Here is a 22,288-nt window from a genome sequence, read left to right on the forward strand (position 1 = left end):
CCCCTTCTCTCTCTTTCCCAAGTGCTTTCATAATCACTGTCAAAAGGAGCCTGTTGTCTTTTGCAGCGGCATCATTACAACTAATATTAAAAACTAGAAATGACAGTCAAGGGATAATTTAAAAAACACGCGCGGGGCTTTCAAAGTGAGCAGGGGGGCGGCTGAGTGGGGGAGCCGTGTGGGTTCCTAACTAGCCACAAATTCTGTTAAGGACAAACTTCTGAAACTATCTGCATGCGGTCTTAAGTCCTCAGTGAGGTCGGCTTCAGCTCACTTTACGTCCGAGTAAACGTAGTTGATGGGCTGTTTGTTTGTTTGTTTGTTTGTTTACACTGAAGCCCGTCTGCTCCGGATCGTGGTTCCGGATGTAATAATGAAGGCGAGGGATTAAAATAGCGGCAGGATCTAAAAGCTAGCCAAATATTTTCAAAGAGCAAAGATCTGCACCCAGCCACCCACCCAGCCACCTCCCAGCAGAAGGGACACGTTTACTCGGAAACAAGTGTGCAGTGGATTTACTCTTAGGTAAAAGAGCAGGGGACTGGCGCCTCTTAAAAGCGTGGAAATCCTGCGGAAATCCATTAGGATTTCAAAGTGCTTCAGTGTGTGACTACTAGATAGACCCTGCTTTTTGCCCAAATGGGCCCCATCCACCACCCAGTTCCCAAGCTGCTTTTAACCCACAAACGTTACAACCTGTCCCTAGGCCAACATTTACTCGCAAGTAAGCCTCGCGCTCAGTTTCGTGGGCCTCAGTCCCCGCCGCCCAAGCAAGCATCGGCATTCAGCCTGACGCTGCAAAGCGAGCCATGTCTACTCGGAAGGAAGCGCCGCTGAGTTTTAGTGGGGCTTGCTCCCAGGTTAGTGGTGGCTGCAACCGGGTTGCAGTTCAGATCGGATTTGCGTGTGCAAGCCGGTTCCTCGGAGGCCATTGGGACGTTTCTCCCTCAAATAATGGGGATTCGGCACATCTTAGGACACGTTTACACGGGAGGAAGGAAGGAAATCCCAAGGGAAGCTGGCGCGACCGCAGCCTGTAACCCAGTGCGCGCGTATTGGGGAAGAAAATCCCGTTGAACCAAAAAAAAAGGGGGGGAGAGTTTTACTTCCCGAGTAATATTTTTAAAAGCATTCTACAGGATCGGGGCAGCAAGGAGCACTTTCCACGCGGTGAGCGTGGCTTGTTTGTAAAGAGGCCCAGAGCTCATCCTCTTCCACCAGGACAAAGCCGAGCCTGAGCGAGAGACACAGACCTGGTATTTCCCAGAAACGATCCTCTCTCTTGTCAGTTGCTAATGGCTTTGGGGCTTGCATTAAATCAGCAGTTTAGAAGACCAAGCATGCAGAAAGAGCAGAGAGAGAGAGCGCGCCTGCTTTCTCTGTCTAGTTTCCGGGGCTCATTGCTGGCTGTCAAAATGTAGCAGTTGTTGGAGGGAAAGGCAGAGAGAGAGAAAGCAAGCGAGCGAGAGGAGGGGAGAACGGGTGGGTCGCCCTCCCCGGGATCTGCTAGGATCCTGGCACTCACCGTGATGGGCCGGGGGGTAGCGCTGCACCGTCGCCCGAACCGAGTTGCTGTAATACGGAGAGACGTGGTTGCCTTGCCCGTCGATGTTAAAGAGTACATCCACTTCCTCCGCCAGAGGATACTGCGTGGGATCCATGTAGGAATGGCCCAGTCCGGGGTGGTGGGAGTCCGGGTGCTGCCCGTTGAGTACGGCCGGGTGGTGGTGGCTTACCCACCGGGGCTGATCCGTGCTTACTTCCATCCTGTTCTCACGATCAGTGGCGGCTAGGTTTGAGTTGGTCGGTTGCAACGAAGGTTTTTTTCTGGCCTCTCTCTCTCTTCTCTTCCCCTCTCTCTCTCTCACACACACACCAGTGCAAAAAAATAAAAATCTTTTTTCTTTTAATGGAGCGGGGGGGGGGGAGAGACAACGAGCTGGGGAAACCACTTTTTACAAATGCCAACACCTGGATTAATTAAACACACACACCAAAAAAAGTTCGTCAAAGTGAGTCGCCCGAAGGACTGGAGAGAGGGAGAGATTTGGAGAGTGTCTAGGTGCAGGGAAAAGGTGTTGCTTAAATAACCATCTCCCCCAAAATGGGTGGGGGTGGCTGGAGAAAGAGGGGGGCCGGGAGAGCCTGCAAAGCAACGAGAGGCAAGAGGAGTTTTCCTTTTCTCGGAGAGAGCTTGCCTGCCTTGGGTCGATCACCTGTAATGGAAGGGGGGGGGAGAGACAAAAGGAGAGAGAGAAAGAGAGAAAGGAGGGGAGGGGAGAGAGAAAAAGTTTGGTTTAAAAAACTTTTAAAACACTGGATTATTTTTTTCATTTACACGCACAGAAAATGCGCCCCCCTCCCCAAGCGCCAAAGAGATCTCTGCAAAAGTCCACCTCCTGTGCCTCTCTTATCTCCCCCCCCCCCGCCTTTTCAAACAAGTCTTCGCGACTCACCTATCCGTCCAGCGAAGGCACCATCTCGCTTCTTTCTCTTTCGATCTCCGCAGCCTCGCGGGGAAATTGGCCGCAGGGATCCCTGAGCGCTCAGCCTGCGCTGCCGCGCTGTCCTACCCTCCGCCTCTCTCTCAGGTTTAAAAAGAAAGAAGGAAATACACCGATTCCCGCAAAGTCTCCTGTTTGGCCAATTTCACCTGCAGAAGCGGCGGTGAGAAGTTCGCTTTTGTTTTATTCTTGTATTGATTTTCTGGTTTGTTGAAGAGATTACTTTCCCCCTCTTCTCGCCTTCCTTTCCCCCTCTTTTTTTTTTAGGTTGTTTTGGAGTGCGTTGGTCGGTGGGGGCTGCTTTTTGCGGCGGGGAGCATCTCTCCTCCTCTTCCTCCTCCTCCCCCCTTTCAAAAACCAGCAAGCGTTGCCCCCCCCCAAAAAAGAAAAAAACTTGGCGGACGTTTTAAAATGCTATTTCTAAGAGCATGCTGAAGAAACGAGAAAGGGAGGAGAAACTACGGGGTGCGAGGAGCCCGAAAAGGAAGGAAGGAAGGAAGACAAGAAAGGAAGAAAAAATGAATACAGAAGCACCCTCGGAAAAGTTGTGCGAAAAAGCCAGGGAAAACTTGATCGGCTCAAATCGTCCTCCTCATTTCACTCCACCTCTCGCCTGCCTGCCCTCCCCCCTTCCTTCCTTCCTTCCCTCTCTCTCTTTTGCTTTTCTTTTTTCTTTTTTTCTTTTTAAAGAGAAGGCATTATTTCTGAAAGAACCAGGATGGCGCCAGCCGGCTCAGTATCCACAGACAGCTGCGGCGAGACAGAACTTAAGGAGGTTCCAGTGTCATCAGCAGGGAGGGGGTGGAGTCTGTCCCTGAACGAGGAGGGACAGGGGGACGGGCAGGGAGGGGGGAAAGGAAGAAAGCGAACTAGGGCTGATCCCTTCCCCTCCTCTTCCTCCTCCCCCCCAAAAAGAAAACACACCTCCCCTCCACCCACGCGTACCGGAGCCGGAAAGAAATAAACTCATTTTGAGAGCGAGGGAGAAAGACTTAACCATCTCAAGTTTGAGTTCCTATAAGTTGATGATTTGGGGGGTGGGGGGGAGGAATCAGCCCTCTATTATTATTAATGATTTTTATTTTATTGGATCATCCTTTCAGAGGAAGGACTGGGCACCATATAATGTAAGGACACTGAACTGGGTAGCTGTTTATATTGGGATACGAGTTAGCCTCTATTTCTGAGCAGATGAAAGTGAGTGAAAACGGGCGAATTTAGTACTTCGTGGGCTGTTCAGACGCAAAACAAAGCGGGTGCGTGTGAGAGTTGATCAGCTCAAGCCAGCCCTGGTGTGCTTTGGCAAACGGAGAGGGGTAATATTTAAAAGAATGGCGAGTTCGACTTTAGCAAGTAAGGAGTACACGTGTTTTTTTTCCCGTTCGCGGTCTGCCGAGAATGAAACGGCAAGGGGCGAGCCTCTTTCAGGAGCACAGAACTGAGGAAATATCAATGTAATCCCCGAAGGGAGCTGAGTTTAGGGTTCTTGCTTGCAGGTGAAAGGAAGCCACTGGGAGAAAGTCTGAAAGTGGGGGAGTTAGGAGTGGATTTGACTTGTGGACTTCAGTTCTCAAAGCCATTAACTGCCCCATAATAATCCGGCATCGGTCCGAAGAGGCGAAGGCTGAGCCGTAGGAGAGGCTTCGGCCCCTGAGCTCCTCCTCGGGCCACTTGGCTTGCGAAAATGAAAGGGGCTGGAGGAGAAAGGAAGGGGTACTCTCAGAGCCAATCAGGAAGCAGCAAGAGCCGTCTGCTGGCCAAAGCCGTCAGCGATTGGCTGCTCGCCTGGCGTTCGAACTTTTAACTACTCTCTCAACGTTCTCTCCATTGAGCCATTGCATCCCCTAGTGGTTCATTCAAACTCAAGAACCCGGAGGAGCTATTTTCGCCCTGAGCATTTATTTTGAAGGGTGGTGGTGGGGTTTTTGTTCTCTGTGAAAGCGCAACAAGTTGCATCGTCTTCCTTTCCGCTGCTCCCCCACCCCGGCTCCACCCGTCTTCTCTTGTCGCCCTTTCTCCCACTCGCGCATACCTTGCAATACAATAAATTGGGTTGAATTGGGGGAAGTCAAACTGTTGCTGGGAAGAATTAAACAAGTGTTTAAAATATGCGCAAGGGACCCGAGTATTGGCTTTGTTCCTGAAATGCTAATAGTTGCATTTTTAAATATATATATAGAGAGAGAGCTCTGTTAATTGTGGTCATTGTCCCTGTACTGGACGTTGTTTTTAATGTAAAAAAATATGTGTGTGTAGATAAGATACAGAGAGAGAGAGAGAGAGAGATCTCCTAATGCTGTACTGCTATCCCTTCGCAGGATCCACTACCCAGTTAAGCGAAAGCATTTGGTTTCACGAGTGTTAATGTAGGCCGAGAGTAAGCGTGCTTACTCACAGAGGGAAGCCCCACTTGAACTTAATGTGTTATGCTTGTGCGTAAATGCGCAGAGAATGGTAGCCTCCACGCCGTTGGAAGTCTATGGAAGTTCCACCAAAGTTATCACTACATCAGTTTTAAGTTAAGTGTGCGAGGAGATGGTCCTAATGTTTCAGCTTAATTGGTTTGTGGATCGGGTTCAAGGATTTATTTTCCCCTTTTTTTTCTTTTTGCCTTCACTGACAGATTTGCATCTCCAGTCTGTTTTGATGATCAGAGATGTCTAGGAGTTGCTTGGGGCGTAATTTAACACTTTCCTAACAAAAAAAAAAGGGGGGGAATCCCTTCTTTGAGCGCAGCTACCAGTAATCCTCAGGCGCCGACAGGGCAGACCCAAATCTTCCCGACGCTCAGTCACTGACTCCGGATTGAGGCTACGATCCTATGCACCCTTGATAGCAGCGAGTCCCCTTGAATACAGTGGGGCTTACTTCGGAGTAAGAATCGCAATGGGTGGCATTCAACTAACTTTTACTCAGAGCCGACCCGTTTGAGATTAATGGACCGAATTTAGGCGTGTTGATTAATTTCAATGGATCTACTCAGAGTAAAGCTTAGAAGAATTTTCCCCCATGGTTTGTAGATCGCAGCCCGGAAACGTACAAATAATGCCCACTTTAAAATATAATTTTAAAAAACTTTAGAGCAAGCAGGAATCTGCGATTAGTGTCATTAAACATGTTTGCCGCCTGCCTAAAGACGACTTGAATTGTTGTTGTTGTTTACCCATTCCGAAAGTAAGGGCCCAATTCTATATGTGTGTCTCCTTTGCTAACTCTTTGTGGCAGTTAAAAGAGCCTTAACATTTTTGCCTCATTCACAGTTGCGAGATTCCTGCATGAATCGGAACTGCACTGTAGGGAAAAAATCTGTCCAGACCATTTCATGTGAATCTCTAACTATAACTGACGCAGAAAGGTTGGCGGATGGGGTTATTTTTTTTCTGGAGGAAGGGAGACACCTTTCCTTCAAAAAAATAATAGTTTTGACCCAGTGCTCTCCCGCGATTTAGGCTGCGATTCTAACCTCTGGGGAGTAAATTCAGTTGAATTCAATAGGACATATCTGCGTAGACATGGTTAGGATTGCGTTTTTATTATTTTTTTTTAAAAGAGGAGTAATGAGAAAAAGAAAGAGTAAAAAGTCCCTAGCTGCAGGCGCAGAGGAATCTTGTCCCAACTAAATGTTTAAATGAAAAGTATATAAAGTTGATTAATCGAAGGGCTTGCTTTCCTGTTTTTTGTTCATCCCCACGTGGTATTTGGAGGGGCGCACGAAGTGATCTTTCAACGCACACTCTCTTGGGACACTTAAAATATTAATTGTAATCGTTTTTAAAAAGGTAAGAAGATTAAAAATGTTCAGCTTTGGTCACTTTTAAAAGTATTCCAGGCAAAAGGTAAATGGCTCCTCCCCGTGTCCTTATTCAGAAGGCTAGGTTTTGTATTAGATAAAGCAGGTAAATAATAGTTTTGTTTGAAGAAGGTCCCAAGCTCTGCATAATATCAGCTTCTGGGGAGGGGAGGGCTTTTTTGGGGTGCTATTATTCGCCGCCTTCTACCTCCCAAATAAGATTTAGGATGCCTGGGACCAAGGCCGCGTACTCAGCATCATTTAAAGCATATGTCTTCCCTCCAAGAATCCTGGAAACTCTAGTTTGCTAAGGGTGCTGTGGATTATAGCTCTGTGAGAGGGCAAACTACAGTTCCCCTGGGGTTCCTGGGGGGGGGGAGATTATGTGTTTTAAATGCATAGTGCAAGATTGTTTTGAGGATCAGAGGCGGCGCATTCTGCGCGCGCTGCAGAAAAGGAGTAGCAGGAAAAAGCAATGAACTAACAGCCCTGTTAGGTGGGACATCATCAACATCATCATCATCATCATTATCATTATCATTATTATTATTGCTACTCTTCCCCTCGGCCCTCTATCCGGAAGGGAAGTAGCTCTTCAGTGGGTGTGTAGATTCGAACCCAGAACCTCTTAGCCACCGCAGCAACGGAGGAAACCTGGAGCGACCGTGCCTGCTGCTGTAAAGGTGGGGGGTTTATTGCGAGCAGATCTCTCCTCTTCTCCCTCCCCTCTTGGTAACTGGATTGACCGGTTGTAATTGGGAGGCTGCTCTGCCGAAGGCCCCTTTCCTGGGCCAGCCTGGCCGACGCCACTGAGGGCTGACGTCACGGCCATTGTGCCCATCCGGGAGGGGCCAAAGGAGCGTGACCGGGGTGGGGAGGGCGGAAATAGAAGGAGCCATTCAATGCAGTCCCGCTATGGTTCCCAGCACTCGATACACGTGTAAGAGGGATTCCTCGTACAGACGTTACACTACCCTCGCCACACCGGGTCAGAATGCTGTTTGGATCATCCTGGATCCTACAAGGGCATGGGCGTGGGAAGAAGTCCTTCAAATGATGCAATTAGAAAGAAAAGTGGGTAGGTGGGAGAGTAGCTGAGGTCCGCCTGGAAATCCTTAAACCCCCCCCCCCCCAGTGTTTGTGTGTTTACACACACAGAAGGCCCACTGAGTTCAAGCGAGGGGGTTCAGGAATCCAATTATGCTTCCGCGGTGTAAGGGGTGCCATGCGGAATGGTGACAGTCTGGGCAGCCAGGGTGGTGCAATGATTAGGGTGCTGGACTAGGACCCGGGAGGCCTGGGTTCAAATCCCCCACTCGGCCACGAAGATCCCTGGGTGGCCTTGGACCAGTCGCTCACTCTCCGCCTAACCTTACCCCACAGTGTTGATGGGGGGATAACAGCGGGGGGAAGTATCTGCGCCACCTGGAGCTCCTTGGAGAAACAGGGGGATACAAATGAAATAAATAAATAAGGCACTCTGCACGTGCTCAGAAGGGGACCACTGGGAGACCCAAGAGAATGGAAGGGAAGTTGGCAAGACCATCGTATTCATTTCCGACCTCTAAAAGCGGTAGCCCTGCACGACATCAGTCATATATACATTTATTTGATGTTTATTTTGGCGCCCAGGCGCAAGGGCATCGAAGGGATGCAGATTGAGGAGATACTCTTTGCGTAGAAGTAAATCCCGTTGAGTTCAGTACGGTTTACTACTGAGTAAGGCAGTGCGCTGCAGAAAGTGTGGCTTATTTTCCTCCAGGTTGCTAAAGGTAGGAGCAGAATAGATCTGTTGACCAGGCAAACCGAATGCGTTTCCCAGGCTATTAACATAATTGCATTTATTCTATCTGGCTTGAGTCGGGCGGACGTCCATGGGACTCCTCTAGAGTAAGACGGTTTGAAAATCCCCGCGCGCTGCAGATGAGAGAGAGAGACTCTAAATTCAGTAAGACTGACTCCCAGGCGAACCTTTCTAGGTATATACAGCGAAGAGAAGGCCAAATTAACGCGAAGTGGCGCCCCAAATTTCCCCACATAAATGTTATTCAGGGGAAACTTCTCAACATGTATAAACTAGATTCAATCCGACCAAGTTTCTGACTTAGTCTACTACGGAATAAGCGCACATGGAGGTTTAGTTTTGTTTGGGAATCCTATCCCGCTTTCCTAAGAGCGGAGAAGACGCAGTCGCGCGCTCTTCTCCAATTGCGAGCAAAAAAAATCGGTTTGTAGAAAGACATCTGCATTTTTACTCAGGAGTAAGTCCCACCGAGATCGGTGGGAGTGGGGTTTTCTGTCAAAGGAGCGCGTGTAGAACTGCCGCCTCCGAGTGATTATTCATCACTCACAGACGCACCTTTTTCCATTAGAGAAAGGCGAAGCTTGCCAAATCTTCCGGAGTTCCGAGGGGAATTCCCTTTTTCTCGAGGGGCATTTTTCCTGCACAGAGACTCACCCGTAACTTCTCCAAAACCTCTCCCCTGCCCGTCCCTACACAGACGGAGTTAGGTAGCCTGAGCCACCGAAATTGCACCAGTAGATTTAAAAAGCAAACGCGACGATCTCAGTCTCCTCTCGGCTTTCGGGGAGATTCCCTTGCCCGTGGGATGCACTTCGAAGTGTCTAATGTGTCTAGGAGTGTCTAATGAGTTGGGATTTAGTTTAGCTGTCGTCGTCCCCCCGCCAAGAAAGGCTACACATCTGGATACACGCCTTGCGGAGTGGCGTGGGAGCCTGTCCTATCCAACTCAATGGGACTTACTTGCGAGCAAACGCGCAAAGAAAGATGGGAAGGGATGGGGCCCATAGGAGCCAACTCCTATGGGTCGTGGGGGCTTCGGCCCCCACAATAAAATATTTGAGAGGACCGCCCTCCCACCAAGTTGATCGGCATTGCCATTCAAATGGTGCGTGTGCGTTGTGTCATGTGATCGGTTGTGCGGGGCAGGGCTTACCTGGGCCCCCGCAATATTTTATTCAAGTTGGGATCTCTGATGGGCCCCCCAAGATCGGCTTAAAGCAGATCCGGAGTGGTCCATCCTGGGCACTTTCACTAAATTCGAATTCTAAACGGCGCGCTCTGGAGCGAATTAATCTCCCACTCTCCTTCCCTTTGCGTCGCCAGCCAAAGCTGTTCCTATATCCTTCATTAACATTTGGCTACGGGCCCTCTCTCTCTGCGCTCTACTCCTCTTTTTTTTCCCCCGAAGCAGCCCCCTCGCCTTGGCTTTCCCCCGCGTTCTCAGCTGAAAAAAAATGGACCAAGCGCGGGCCGGGATCTCAGGCACACGCCCCTCACCTTCAAATCGAATTAAACGCCCCTCTTCCCCCATCCCCATCCCCGTCTCCTCCTCCTCGTCTCCCCCTCTCCTTCTCCAAACTGGTTGCTTTGCTAATTGCTCCCAACAATGAGCTCCTATTAGGGCAAAACTGTCAATTAAAGCCCCTGCTGGCGGAGCAGGGAGGAGAAGCGAGAGGCCGAATTTCCAGCTGGCAGAGAAGAAGAAGCCGGGGGAAGCCAGGCGAAGCTGAGCCCGAAGGGAAAGCGAGGATAAATGGGGCACTGTTTGTGAAAAAGGATCGCGCACGCTCTCCCGGCTTCTCTCGGGCTACAGACGCACTAAACACTTAAAGCACATGGCTTCCCCCCCATCCAAAGAATCCATCCTGGGAACTGTAGTTTGTTCAGGGTGCTGGGAATTGTAGTTCCGTGGTGGGTGAACTACGGTTCCCAGGGTTCTTTGGGTGGGGAATGCTGTAAGCGTGTGGTGCATGTTCACCTACTGGCTCTCAGATGGAGAGTCCTGTTCATTCCGAAGCGAAGCGCAATTCTGCTCAGTGGAGCGGGCAGTGCGGTGTAGTGGTTGGAGGAGGCGAGCAGAGTTGATATTCGCCCTAGGCTCTGCGGTAAACTGGGCCAGTCGCTCTTCTGCCTCATAAGGTTGTTGTGAAGATAAAGTGGGCTTTGGCTGGTAGCTTCTGACATCTCTTTTGCTTCCATAACCCACCCACCTTAAGCCCTCATTCTCATTTCTTCGGAGTAATGACCACGGTCAGAGTTTAGGAATGGAGGGGGCCATTCGAACGTGAACAAATAAATTAAAAACATTTTAGCACACACCCTTAATTCCGCGGGAAGAGTTTGTTTTGGCTTGAAATATTCCGTGTCAAGTAGGTAGATACCCACCAGATAATGCCAAGGTAGGTTCATCAAAACAAATTCTGGAGGTGCGATCTTATTACTTGGAAGCAAGCTTAATTTAACTCAATGGGACTTTCTTCTGAGTAGAGATGCGTAGGATCGCTCCCTAAACCTCTAATCCTAAGAACTTTCTCCTGAACCAAATTAAACTCACTTCCCAGAAAGCACATCTGCTTCGGAGACTGCAAACAAATTTTAGTGCAACAAAATCAGGCGAACGGAAGTGCCTGTTTATTTGCGCATAGTCTGATCCTGAAGAAAACAGTTTCTGGAAGCATTGAGTTCAATGCAGTTTGATTCTAATTTCAAACACAAGCAACCATCCGGGTCGTTGCAGCAAAACGAGGTCCACAAGCCACAGTACCGTTCGTTTACCAGACATCTGACCTCCACTGAACTCTCCTGCTCCGTCCTGCGCGGATCAGGTCCTAAAGTTCTCTCACGCCAAAGCTTTCAAACCGAAAAGATCCGCACTGGAGACCATAAGGAGAGTCGGTTTTCCCAGCCAATAACTACACAGATGACCACAACATGACACAGAGATACTGCTCCCTGTTCCCTACCAACAAACACACACACACACACACACACACACACACAGGGGAACCTATTTCGCTCGATAGTCCTGAGATCTTTTCCCTAAAATCTTTATTTTAAAAAACCTACACAAAAATCAAACAAAATCGATGAACATTTCTAGCTGAACAGCTGCATCAACTTTTTGAGATTGCAAAACGACCAGTTCTTGCTATAACCGAAGGCCTCTTTTGAAAAATGGAAAAAAGACCCTTATTTCACTATACCTGGGCATTTTAAAGATACTGTTTAGCAACATGAAAGGCCTTCTCCTACTTGGTTCTACGTGGGTGGTAGTTACGCGCTTGTTACTTTAAAAAATAAATATAATTATTTCCGTCTTGCTCTGCGTAGTACGTTTCTGCAGTTTTCAACAATTAAAATTTATGGGAGTTTTGTCACGAAAACTTCGGTAAAGATGTGCAGTATTTTATTTTTTAAGACTCTCGGTGCAGCAACTGCAGGAGCCGGGTGTGTGATGCTGATTCATTCAGATAAATAGGTTGTACACGGACTTCAGTGGGAGGAGGGTATTCCAGGTCTGAGGGAGGGGGGGTGGTTTACACATTCCAGTCTGAGTGTACTCCGAATTACTTGATCCAGAATCAATACTACTGCAGGGGTGGCTAATTTAATGCTGGTCAGTTAGCCTGGGACATTTTCTTAACTCTCTTATACATTTCACCACCATGCCAAAAGACATAGGATCGTAAGAGTCGGAAGGGACCCAAGGGTCATCTAGTCCAACCCGCTGCAATACAGGAATTTAAGGAAAGTCGGCGTTTCTGCCCCTTCCCTTTCATACACAGATCCAGTGTCTTCATCACTAGTGATGCATCAGTAGGGAACCAGCAGTTATTCCTTATTCACTAATCCGGGATAAAACAATGTGCCAGGACCTCAGACAATCTCTAAGGGGTGTGTGTGATTTATTCGTGAATTAAATGGATGGGGGTGATCTATCCTTATACCAGCCAGTGTGAGTAGCGCTGCAATCCTATCCCACTTACCAGGGACGGGTGAGCCCCCCTGATTCCAATGAGCTTGACTTCTGATTAGCTAAGAAGATGGCTCAGCAAGAAAGCGAGCGGCGCGCACTGCGATCCTATCCGCGCCTCCTCGCAAATAAAGTCCCAACAGGCTCAATGGGACTTGCTCCCGAGTTAAGTGTGTATAGGACTGTAGCACTGAGCATGTATCTGAAGAAGTGTGCATGCACACGAAAGCTCATACCAACAACTGACTTAGTTGGTCTCTAAGGTGCTACTGGAAGGAATTTTATTGTATTTTGTTTTTTATTTTGTTTTGTTTCGACTACGGCAGATCAACACGGCTACCTACCTGTAACTAGCACTGAGCACGTTAAAGAAGAAACATGCACACACACACACCCGAAGAAGGGCCGGATCTAGTGTAATCAGGTAGCTAACAAAATAATGTGGTTCTGTTTATCACGAGCCAAGGTAGACCAGTAAAGCATCTATTCTGACAGACAGCAGCTTTCAAAAGGGAGGGGGTGTTATATTCCAGTCGCCTCCCTGGCCCTTGGGATCCTGTAGGTGGAGAGGGCGGGGATTGAACCTGCATTCTTCTGCATGCCCAGCACGTGTCCTTCATTCAAGCATGGGCAGGTATAGGCAAAGGGGTCCCAAAGAACTCGGGGCTAGCTGACAGAGAGCAAAACCGCCTGGCCTCTCCGAGTTCCTCTGTGACCTTCTAGATTACTGGCACCTGGTCTGAATTTCCCTGTCTCCTTGCTGGGGGAGAAAGGAGGGGGGCTCGGAGAGCACACATACACACATGCAACACACACACACACACACTTCATCCCGTCGCCGAACTGCTTTTAGCCCGCATACAATTGACTGGAATAGGATTATGTTACGTTTACTGGGCTGGGATTTGACAGGGAAAGCAGCGCAGCGCAGGTAAAGCTGTGTAAACAGCCCCGAGCGAGGCATCGGAGGGTTATGGAAGGGACACGGCCCAGGGCTGAGATCTGAAGGCTTCTCTTCTCCCAGCCCCCAGCCCCCCACCCCATCGCAAAGCAACTCGGGTTCCCCGGGAGTGGGAGGATTCGGGGACAACTTTTGTTGCGCGTGGGGGTCGGGAGAATAGGGCGCGTCGCTTCTTCCTTGCCAAAAGCGGCTGGACGGCGCACGCTTCCCTGGCGAAGACAGACGTGAGACACAACAATCTCTGCAAAAGGAACCCAAACAGGCGAGCCCTGAATCCCTGTCGGGGGGGGGGGGGCGGGTGACAAAAGGGAGCGGTTGTTCAGCGCCCGAAACGTCGATCAAAACCAAACACCCGAAAGGGGAAGAGGAGGGGTCTCCTTTCCGCGAACCCTGGTGAGCTCTGCAAGCCTGGACCGAGGGCTTCGGCTCAGCCGCGCGATCCTAACGCAGGAGTCACACCAAGCGAGCCTGACAGTGCCTGCCTAACGCAAAAGAAGCAAGTCCTATTGAATTCAATGGGGAGGGGAGGCTACTCTCAGGTAAGCTTGGCTGGGATTGCTGCCTGCCTGTCTGCCTGCCCTGTGGAGGCGCTGACACCCCTAGACCAGCCCTGCTCGGTGGTGGCGGCGATCAAGGAAACAGCAGCTTTGCAAAGTTTCAAAAGAGCATCAGTGGATCTCAGGGATGGCAAAGGAGAGCGGTTCGAGCACGTGCTACGGCGCTTCCACTGAACTCAACGGGACTTTGCAGATGCTTAATTCAGGCTGCAAGGCTGCTCTCCCCCCCCCCCCCTGTCTGAGCGCGGAGAGAGGATAACCCCTTCATCGCTTTCAACTTGGCTTGCCCTTCGTTCTCATTGGTTTTCTGGCGCTTTTTCCTATAACGTTTTCCCTCTTTCTTTCTTTCTTTCTTTCTTTCTTTCTTTCTTTCTTTCTTTCTTTCTTTCTTTCTTCATCGATTCTCCATTCTCTGCCAACTGTGGAAGCCTGGAAAGCACCAAGCCTGACGGGTCAAAAACTGGAAATTCGTGCGTATTGCAGGGAGAAAAAGAGGAAATAACGCCTCAGCAACCGATAGTGTCGATTCGGATGATCTTTCTCCACGGCCACCGACGTGGTGGCCAGCTTCCCTCTGAAGATCCCGAGAGATCGGGAGAGACGTGGGGGAGGCGGGGTCCGGGTAGACCCTCTTTCAGACCTCTAGAAATCTGACTTCTAGAATAAAATTTGGGGAGAGGCCCATTTGAGAAGGGGGGCAGATGGTTGGTGAGTAGGAAGGTGGCCTAAAGGAAAATATATACATTCTCTCTTCTCTTCTCTTCTCTTCTCTTCTCTTCTCTTCTCTTCTCTTCTCTTCTCTTCTCTTCTCTTCTCTTCTCTTCTCTTCTCTTTCCTACCCACCATCCCCCCCAAAAAAAATCATTTTCTGAACTTAAAAGATCCTCTGCCTTCAGGACAGTTTAAAAAGTAAGCAAAAGTGAGATACGGGAGAATCAAACCGGCTACACCAGTCCAGGAAGCGACCCTTCCCCCTTCTACATTCCCAAGAGAGGGAAAGAAGACGGTGCGGAAATAGGGGGAGTCGAAAAGTAAGAAACAACCTCGTCGCAAGCCACGCTTAGGGGTTTTTGTTTTTTTAAAAAGGGTTTTTAATTTTCTAGAATTTGCACGGGGATCTCCCTTCGGCCCCGCGCATCCCCGCGCAAACTGCAAGGCTGCCTAGGATCCAGTCAGTTTGAGCTTTGGATCTAGTTAAGTTTCACTTTCTCCGATGGGAGCCAGGAAGATCCCACAAGATTTCCTGGTGGATGGAGTGTGCGCGGCGTCGAGGGTGGAGGGTTTAAGCGAGCGACAACCATCACCACATCAACTCGCCCCTTTCCTTTCCCTTCCCCACCCCCTGCAAACACGCAGACCAGCTTGCAAGTCAACAGATACACACTTCGGGCACCTTGTTGCCCTCCCTCCATAAGAGCCCCTTCCCAAAAGAACAAATACCCCTGCGCGCTTGCTTGATTGCTTGTTTGTTTGTGTCCACACGGTGGTGTGCACGCGCACTTGAACAAACCGCGCGTAGAGAGGAGGTGGTGAAATCTCTCTCACACACACCGACACATAGTGCTTCTCTCGCGCGCGCTCCCCCCACTTAGCAGTAGGTGTTTAAAAAGAAATTCGCCAGAAAGGCTCTCTCTATTGAAACCTACAATCCTGGGCCCGTTCGCTCAAGCTTCTGAGCAGACATGTCTAAGAATCCGGAGATGTCTTCAGAAACGTGCCGTTCTGGGAAATATAACCGGCGCAAGATAAAGATCTTGTCTTTCCCCGCGTCGATTTTAAGGCAATAGATCTCTCAACCTTTACTCTCCTCAAGACCCCCGAATTCTTTTTTTATTCTGACGCCTTTCCTTCAGACCTGCTCTGCGCGAGTGTGGGATGGGGAGTCGTGTCCGCGGGCTCGCTGCCACGTGTGAATCCGGAGCACTTGTATTTCTGGTTGTTATGAGCTTGAAAGGAGCTAAGAGGAATGCATTGGGGGGGGGAATACACGGTGGCTGCTTGAATGCAAGGTTTGAGTACCTCTAAGAGCAGCCCTTTGACCCTGCTTGGGAACCCAACCCTGAAATTGATTTGTTTATGAATGCGTCGGCTCTTAGATAACAATGCTCTTAGAATGGTGTCAATCAAAATGATACCTTTTAATAATTCCCCCATCCCCCACACACACCTAGACATTCTCTGGCCTCTAGAATAGTACATGAAGGGCCTGTGGTTTCTAAGAAGTTTCTGTAACTGAACAAAGAAATTAATCTTGGCTTAATCTTTTAGGCACCTTTCCAGGCCTAAGAGTTTTTTGGGGGGAAGGGGGGACCAAGCCCTCAAAGTTTTTTGTTGATGTTTCTCTGCTGTTCAGACCTGTCGTGTCAAAAACAGAGGAGAGGTGGGGGTTGATGGTGGTGCAGGGTAAATAAGAACCCATGAACCTTGTGTGGAGTGAACACATGGTCTTCCCAGGCCTTCCTTCCTACATCAGGAAGGAATTCCTGATTTCTGAATCGGCCTCTTCTCTAGAAATGGATGTGGAAGAAAGCCTGAGCTCTCTCCAATATGAGATACAAGGTTCTTGGTTTCAGCTGAAGCTCCAGGCCTTCTTGAGAAGTTAGTCTTATACCTGGTCTCCATGTTAGCCAGCTGAAATAAATTTATTCTAAATATCTGGTAGGTGTGCTTGTTTAAGCTATTTAGATAGAGGCAGACAGGCAGGCAGGCAGGCAGACAGATAGATGAGAAAGAGAGAAGATAGACAGACTGAGCCAATAAATCCTAGATTCTAATGAATCTCCCAGGTAATAAACAAACCTATAAACCAAGTCAGTCTTCACTTTTATCCTCAGTGTGGGCAGGATAGCACCAGCCCACCTAGAGGATTGTTGTGCAGATTGTTCTGGGGATGTAGCTCAGAGTTGCAGAACCTTTGGCCTTCCAGATGTTTGTTGGACCACAACTACCATCATCCCTGACCATCGCTCCATGCTAACTGGGCCTGGTTAGGAACGTTCCAACAACACCTGCAGGGCCAGAGGTTGCTCATTCCTTATGTAGATGAACACTTTGAATACTAAAGCACTATATGCATGCTAAATGCAATTCGGAAATATCTCGGTGTGTCTACATACGCACATAGAGGGGTGTAGGTGTCTGTACACGCAGCCATTTAAAACTCTAAATGAAGCCTCTTGGTTGGGTTCATTAGCCTGGAACAAACCTTTGTCAGTAGTATACCTACAACTAACAAAGCATTTAAAAACAAAACAAAACGTGATTTCATAGACTTGCCAAAACAGCCCAGTTTGTACTGAACCTGATTGTTATCGACTAATCCCGAATTGCGGGCTGCTCTGTAATTTAAAGAATGATTCATTGGAAACCTTAAGGAATTTCGCATCTATAGGATGATGGTCCACTGTACAGTTTGGAAAGGTCTCTGCTTTACTCTGGGTCTCCCTCTCTGGCTATTTTTTCATTCGGGGGCTTCCTTAGAAAACTGAACAGAGCGATGAGAGGAGGAGCAAAGGAAAGACCTTCCCTCTTGCATGGGGTGGGGTGGGGGGCGTGATGGGTACCGCCGTGATCACTGTCCTGGAATAGCCCCCTTGTTTGAAGTCAGCCGTAGTCAGCCACGGCACTGCGCCACTGCAAATTCACGCGCGCGCACATACACACACATTTTTTCCTGGCATCTGAAGCCAATTTTTTTTTTGGGGGGGGCTGCTCACTTCTACCGCCATCAATTCTAGAAGCAAAAGGGAGCTGATCATTCGGATTGCTATTTGGATCAACGGCTTTGGAAAGCCGTCGTGAAAAGGAAAGAAAAACCAGACGGTGGCGGCTTTCCTTCAAGAACGAAAAATTGGCCCAGTGACCCAGGACGGTTGGGGGGGGGGGAGTAGATTGGCGGCCACAATCATCTTTGCATTGAAATCTCTGTGCGCCGGATCCACAGCCTCTCTAGGGTAATGTCAGGCAACGCTGCTGCTCCAGAACCCGTTGGATAACATATTCCAGCGGTTGGACTAGAAGCCCCATTGAGCGCTCGCTCCTGTTTAACTGGGTCGTGAAGTGTGGCGGAACGGTTAGCACGCGGGGTCACAGACACATCTTTTTCTCGAAAGTGCGTGCCTAAGCAAGGTGTGCTTTCGCACACTCACCGGGTCACGGAAGTCTTGGAGAAATCCCGGAGAAAGTGACACGCGCGCGGGCGATGGAGACGCGCCGCTTCTCGCTGCCCAGAGGAGAAACTGACTCGATTCAAAGCGACATCGACGAATATAGCAAGGAGACACCCGCACACAACCCAGCGAAGACGGCTAATTTGGAAACATAGAGTAATACGCACTTCATAGAACCTCGAGAGCTTAAATCTCTGTGACCCCCCCCCGCGCACACACACACAAACACACACACACAGCTGGCAGGAACCTCTACATCCCCCACAACACAATGAAGTGCATCGCAACGAAGAAACGCACGACCCTCCGGGAAATCGTTCCCCTTCATTTCTGTGGGGTTTGCGCAGGAAGACATAACCGCCAGATTCTGCCCCAAAGCAATATAGATCGACGCGCGCCCATAAGCGAAGCAAATGCCCAGATGGAAGCTCATTGTGTATTAAGCCAAAAGGCACACACACCCCAAAAAAGAGGGGGAAAAGCAAAAATATGTGATCTGGATGCCTGGAAAGCGGATCCATGCCCAGAGAACAAGCTACAGAGATGGGGGACTTCTGCAGCTACCTGAAACCGTCTCCTCTTTCTCTGGAACTGTCGCCGTACGCCGGTGAATTCCGATCTAGCGACCGCAAAAGTCCACAAATGCATCATAAGCGCACCTACCTGGAAGGCCGGTTGCTGAAGTCAGCTTAGTTCCAAGGAAAGTATCAGAATACTTATGGCTCCCTCCCCCTCTCCCCTCCCCGCTCTGCCTTTTGCGTGGGAGGAAATTCCGTTGATTATTATTTTTTTAAAATTGACTTCCTTCGAAGTCAGCAACACTCACGATCCGGGTCAATCCGAAAACTCTCGAGGGTCAAGAGACTCGTGAGTACTAGGCTGAACAAACACGCGTGTCAAGGACGCGCCGAAGTGGGGTTCACTTCTTTCTTAGCAGAAAAATAAAAAAGGCTAAGTGTTTCAGAAAGGAGAGAGGGCAGGACAGAGCTAGGAGAAACTGTTCCATTCACACAGAGATCTAAGGAAGCCTGTGAACCAAGGGGAGGAACTGCAGCAACGGGAGTCCCTTGTTCCAGATTAGTCTCGTGGATTTCCACAGCGAAACCAACGAGAAGGATTCGAATTAAAAACAATATATATAGAAAGGGCCGCTCCGGTTCTGTCTCGCACGCGCACACCTACCGCTTTGCAAAGGGAGCTCTTTAGCAAATGCGTTGCACGCAGGACCCGGCAAAGATTTCGCCATCACGAGCATCTCCTCTCTCTCTCTCCCACCCACCAGTCCCATTTTCAAACAGCGATCTGTCAGTTGCGGGTGTGAGAATGCGCAGGAATACGCTTGCCGCTTGCTTACGATAAAAAGTCTTCCCCACGCGCGTTTTTACGCCAACAAAATGCAGGCTTCTTTGTTTATCCTTTCTCGCGAAGGGAACAAAACACACACACAAAGATTCTCCAAAGATCCGAGCTCTGTTCAAAATGAATTTCGTAAAATTCCGCAAGCCCCACACTCCCGCCGCCCCAGCTCGGATCTGTCGTATCCAGACAAGACTCCTCTCTGCAAATCCGGCTTGACACATTTCAGGGGTCCTTTCCAGATTTCCCTTTCAGGTCGACGAATTGAATTGCGGTTATCATTACGCCCCAGGTGGCTGGGTCTCGTGTCCCTCGCTCCGTCCCTCCTTTCTTAACGCAACACTGCCCTTAATACCTCGCGCAACAGAATCCAGAGGCTAAAACGGCTCCGGAGAAAAGGGTGCCTTTGATACTGGCAGCGCCTGCCAAGGGGCGATTGTTTCTGGATCCACACGGCACTTAAGCAAAGGAGGACGCGCCTTTTGAAAGCGGCTGGGACTAAGAGTTTCTTTCTCCGGCGTAATTTCTTGGTGGATCCGTTCCCCTCGCTCGCTTCCATGTTTCTATTCCTACGCATATTTATATCCCCGAGCTAGCATTTTAATACAGTTGCCGTGCTTAATTTCTCCGATCCCATTAGAAAAACAAAAACAACCAATTGCATATTTACTACTGGAAGAAGGTGCAGTCGGAATTGTTGATACATGCAGGTGTGTTCAGTATCCTGAGAGTGCCCGCCTGATTGTTTTAGGAAGGAGAACTAGTGATGCCAAATTACTGAATAACCAAAGCGAAGGAAGCTGAATCGGAGCGAGCCCGCAGACGTTATTTGCAGGGCACGGCAGGTATAAATTGTGGAAGGGATAGCAAGGGGGCTTGCAGATTTTACAGCGGATTAAAGGGAGATGGAAAGTAACTGGCGGGACTGCAAAGATGGAGGCAGACAAAGGCGGACCTTGAAAGTGAAATTGACAAGAGACAGGGAGCATTTTCCCCCGATGGTCTAGGCTAGACTCCAATGGAATCTCTTAAGCATCTCTATGGAATCTCTATATGTATCTTCACGGATACATATAGATTAGAAGGGCGATGCTTTATCTCGATGTTCCAAGCCTAATGAGAAGACATAGGCTAGAGAAGGTATTATGGGCGTTAAATAAGCGTATATCCTTATTTGATTGAATTAACGTATCGGTGTTTTTAAATTGCTCGCCGCTTCCTAAGGCCCAAGGGAGGGTAGCAGCAAACTCGCACCAATTAAATAAACACTATTTTTTTTAAAAAAATAAATAATTTAAAAGAAATCCCCGGCATCCATTTGATTTTATTTCGATGCAAGGACGAAATTATCCCCTTGGGCTGCGCGATGGATGTCACGCAAGATTATGCATCCCAGTTATCGCGCCTGCCTTTGCAGATACCTGCCGGCCATCATTTCACCCCCAAGGAAATGTGGGGTTCCTGAGCGTTCCGCAGGCTTTCTACGAAACGCGGGCCCGTCTCCCGTTGGCATTCTCTCTCTCTTAGAACCAGGGTCGATTTCAGATATTTTGCGTGGACTTGCTCCCCCCAGCACCCTCCCTGCTCCACCAGGACCAGCACCACCCTAGTCCGGAGGCTTAGCCACAAGCCGAGTCGGGGCTGTCGAGAAACCTGCAAGAGGTCATCTGATCTCACAGGGGGAAAGTCCGGTTCACCCACCTTCCCAAGTCCCCTTCCAAGGTCACCGAAGAGGAAAGGAGGGATGGGGAGAGAGAGGATGTTGGAGGGGTGGAAATATATCATCCAAGTGCCTCCTGAGAAACACTATTTACGGATCGTTCCGTTCCGTGCAGGCTTGTGAAGGAGATTCTCGACGGGGTCCCCCGCCTTGACCCACGTGGAAAACCAGAGACCGCGCAAAGAGGAGAAGCCGAGGGGGAGCTGAGGAACGGCTCTCTCTTTTTTTGCACTGACCTGGGAACGAGCGCCGAGAGCGATTTATCTTCTCTCGATCAGCTGGAGAGGTGCGCTCAGGAAAAGCAGCCGAGTCCACCCGCGGTTCTTGCCGGTGCCGCCGTCGGGGCCGCGCGCATCGCCGAAGCTGCTGCCAAGCCGAGATCGAGGGATCTGGGTGATCCGCATCCTCCAAGCGCCCAGCCCAAATCTCTCTGACCTCTCTGCTCCTCCTCCCTCCCTCCTCCCTCCTCCTCCTCTTCCTCACCACCGTGCGAGAGAGAGAGAGAGAGAGAGCGGAGCGCTTCCGGGTTGGAAAGAGGGCAGAGAAAGAGTGAAAGAGATGCAGGAGGGGAGGGGAGGGAGAAAAAGAGGACGGGCGGGTCTTTACGCAGCCACCCCGCGAATCGCAGGTGGGGTTTGGGGTGGGAAGAGGGGGAGGGGAGGGGAGGAGGCTTCTTCGGGAATCGAGTGGAGCTGCATGTGATGTCATGGAATCAAGCCGGCCCGGGCCCGCCTGCCGCTGTCGCCTGAAGGATTGACAAAGACAGGCAGGAGTAGCCAAGAAAGCTCGCGGGGGCTTTGGGGAATAACAAATAAAAGAGCCAGGAGCAGGGGGAAGCGTGCGGTCCGTCACAGGGGCTTGGCGTCGGAAGCTTTTGTCATTGACCAAAGTCGACCTGGATCTAAGGCGCACCGTGCGCTTTCTGGAGGGAGAGAGAGAGGGTCCTCGCCACCATGCGCGCATTTAGGGAGCAGAGAGCTGACACGGAAACATCCACCCGGAGACACCCCCGCAGCTTTAAAAGCACAGTTCCCTCACCCAAAGGATACTGGGAACTGTAGTTCAGCGCCTAGCAAAGCTCCAGTTCCCAGCACCCTGGAGGCAACTCCCCCTGCTCGCAAGATTCTCAGGGCGGAGGGATATGCTGGGTGGGCGCATGAAATCACTCTGCGCGCGCGATTGTTTGTTTGTTTTATGACGTCTCTTGCTTTCTTCCCACCCAAATTAACACCCAGATGCGGGGGGTTGCGGGGTGGGGGAGGGGGAGAGAAGGAGAGAGGCAAGCAAGGACCCCTCTCCTCCAGCGCGCGCGCGCCCCCGCGCCTGAATCCAGACATAACAGCGAAGGGGAATGAGACAAAACACGCTCACGTCCACCAATCGCGCGCTGGAGAAGCTGGACTGAAATCGATTAGACTTAGCGTGGGGTGGGGTGGGACCCTTGTGACACATTC

General features: G+C 49.9%; 1 protein-coding gene across 9 annotated transcripts in view; it reads right to left on the bottom strand.

Moving 5' to 3' along the window:
- GATA3 (GATA binding protein 3) overlaps positions 1-21,238 on the bottom strand; it is a 75,964-nt gene extending 54,726 nt beyond the window's left edge. For 2 of the 9 annotated variants that reach the window (XM_082239136.1, XM_082239130.1), the window contains exons 1-2: positions 2,457-3,261; positions 1,526-2,216 (exon numbers count right to left, since the gene is read on the bottom strand). In XM_082239136.1, the coding sequence (XP_082095262.1) occupies positions 1,526-1,766 (241 nt within the window). In that variant the 5' untranslated portion in view covers positions 1,767-2,216; positions 2,457-3,261. Of the gene's footprint in view, positions 1-1,525; positions 2,217-2,456; positions 3,267-18,322; positions 18,344-18,421; positions 18,442-21,070 lie in introns of those variants that run through there. The other 7 variants (XM_082239131.1, XM_082239133.1, XM_082239132.1 and 4 more) reach the window with 7 other exon arrangements.
- Positions 21,239-22,288: the final 1,050 nt, after the last annotated feature.

The sequence above is a fragment of the Podarcis vaucheri genome (assembly GCF_965113315.1).
Source record: "Podarcis vaucheri genome assembly, chromosome: 10".
NCBI lineage: Eukaryota > Metazoa > Chordata > Lepidosauria > Squamata > Lacertidae > Podarcis > Podarcis vaucheri.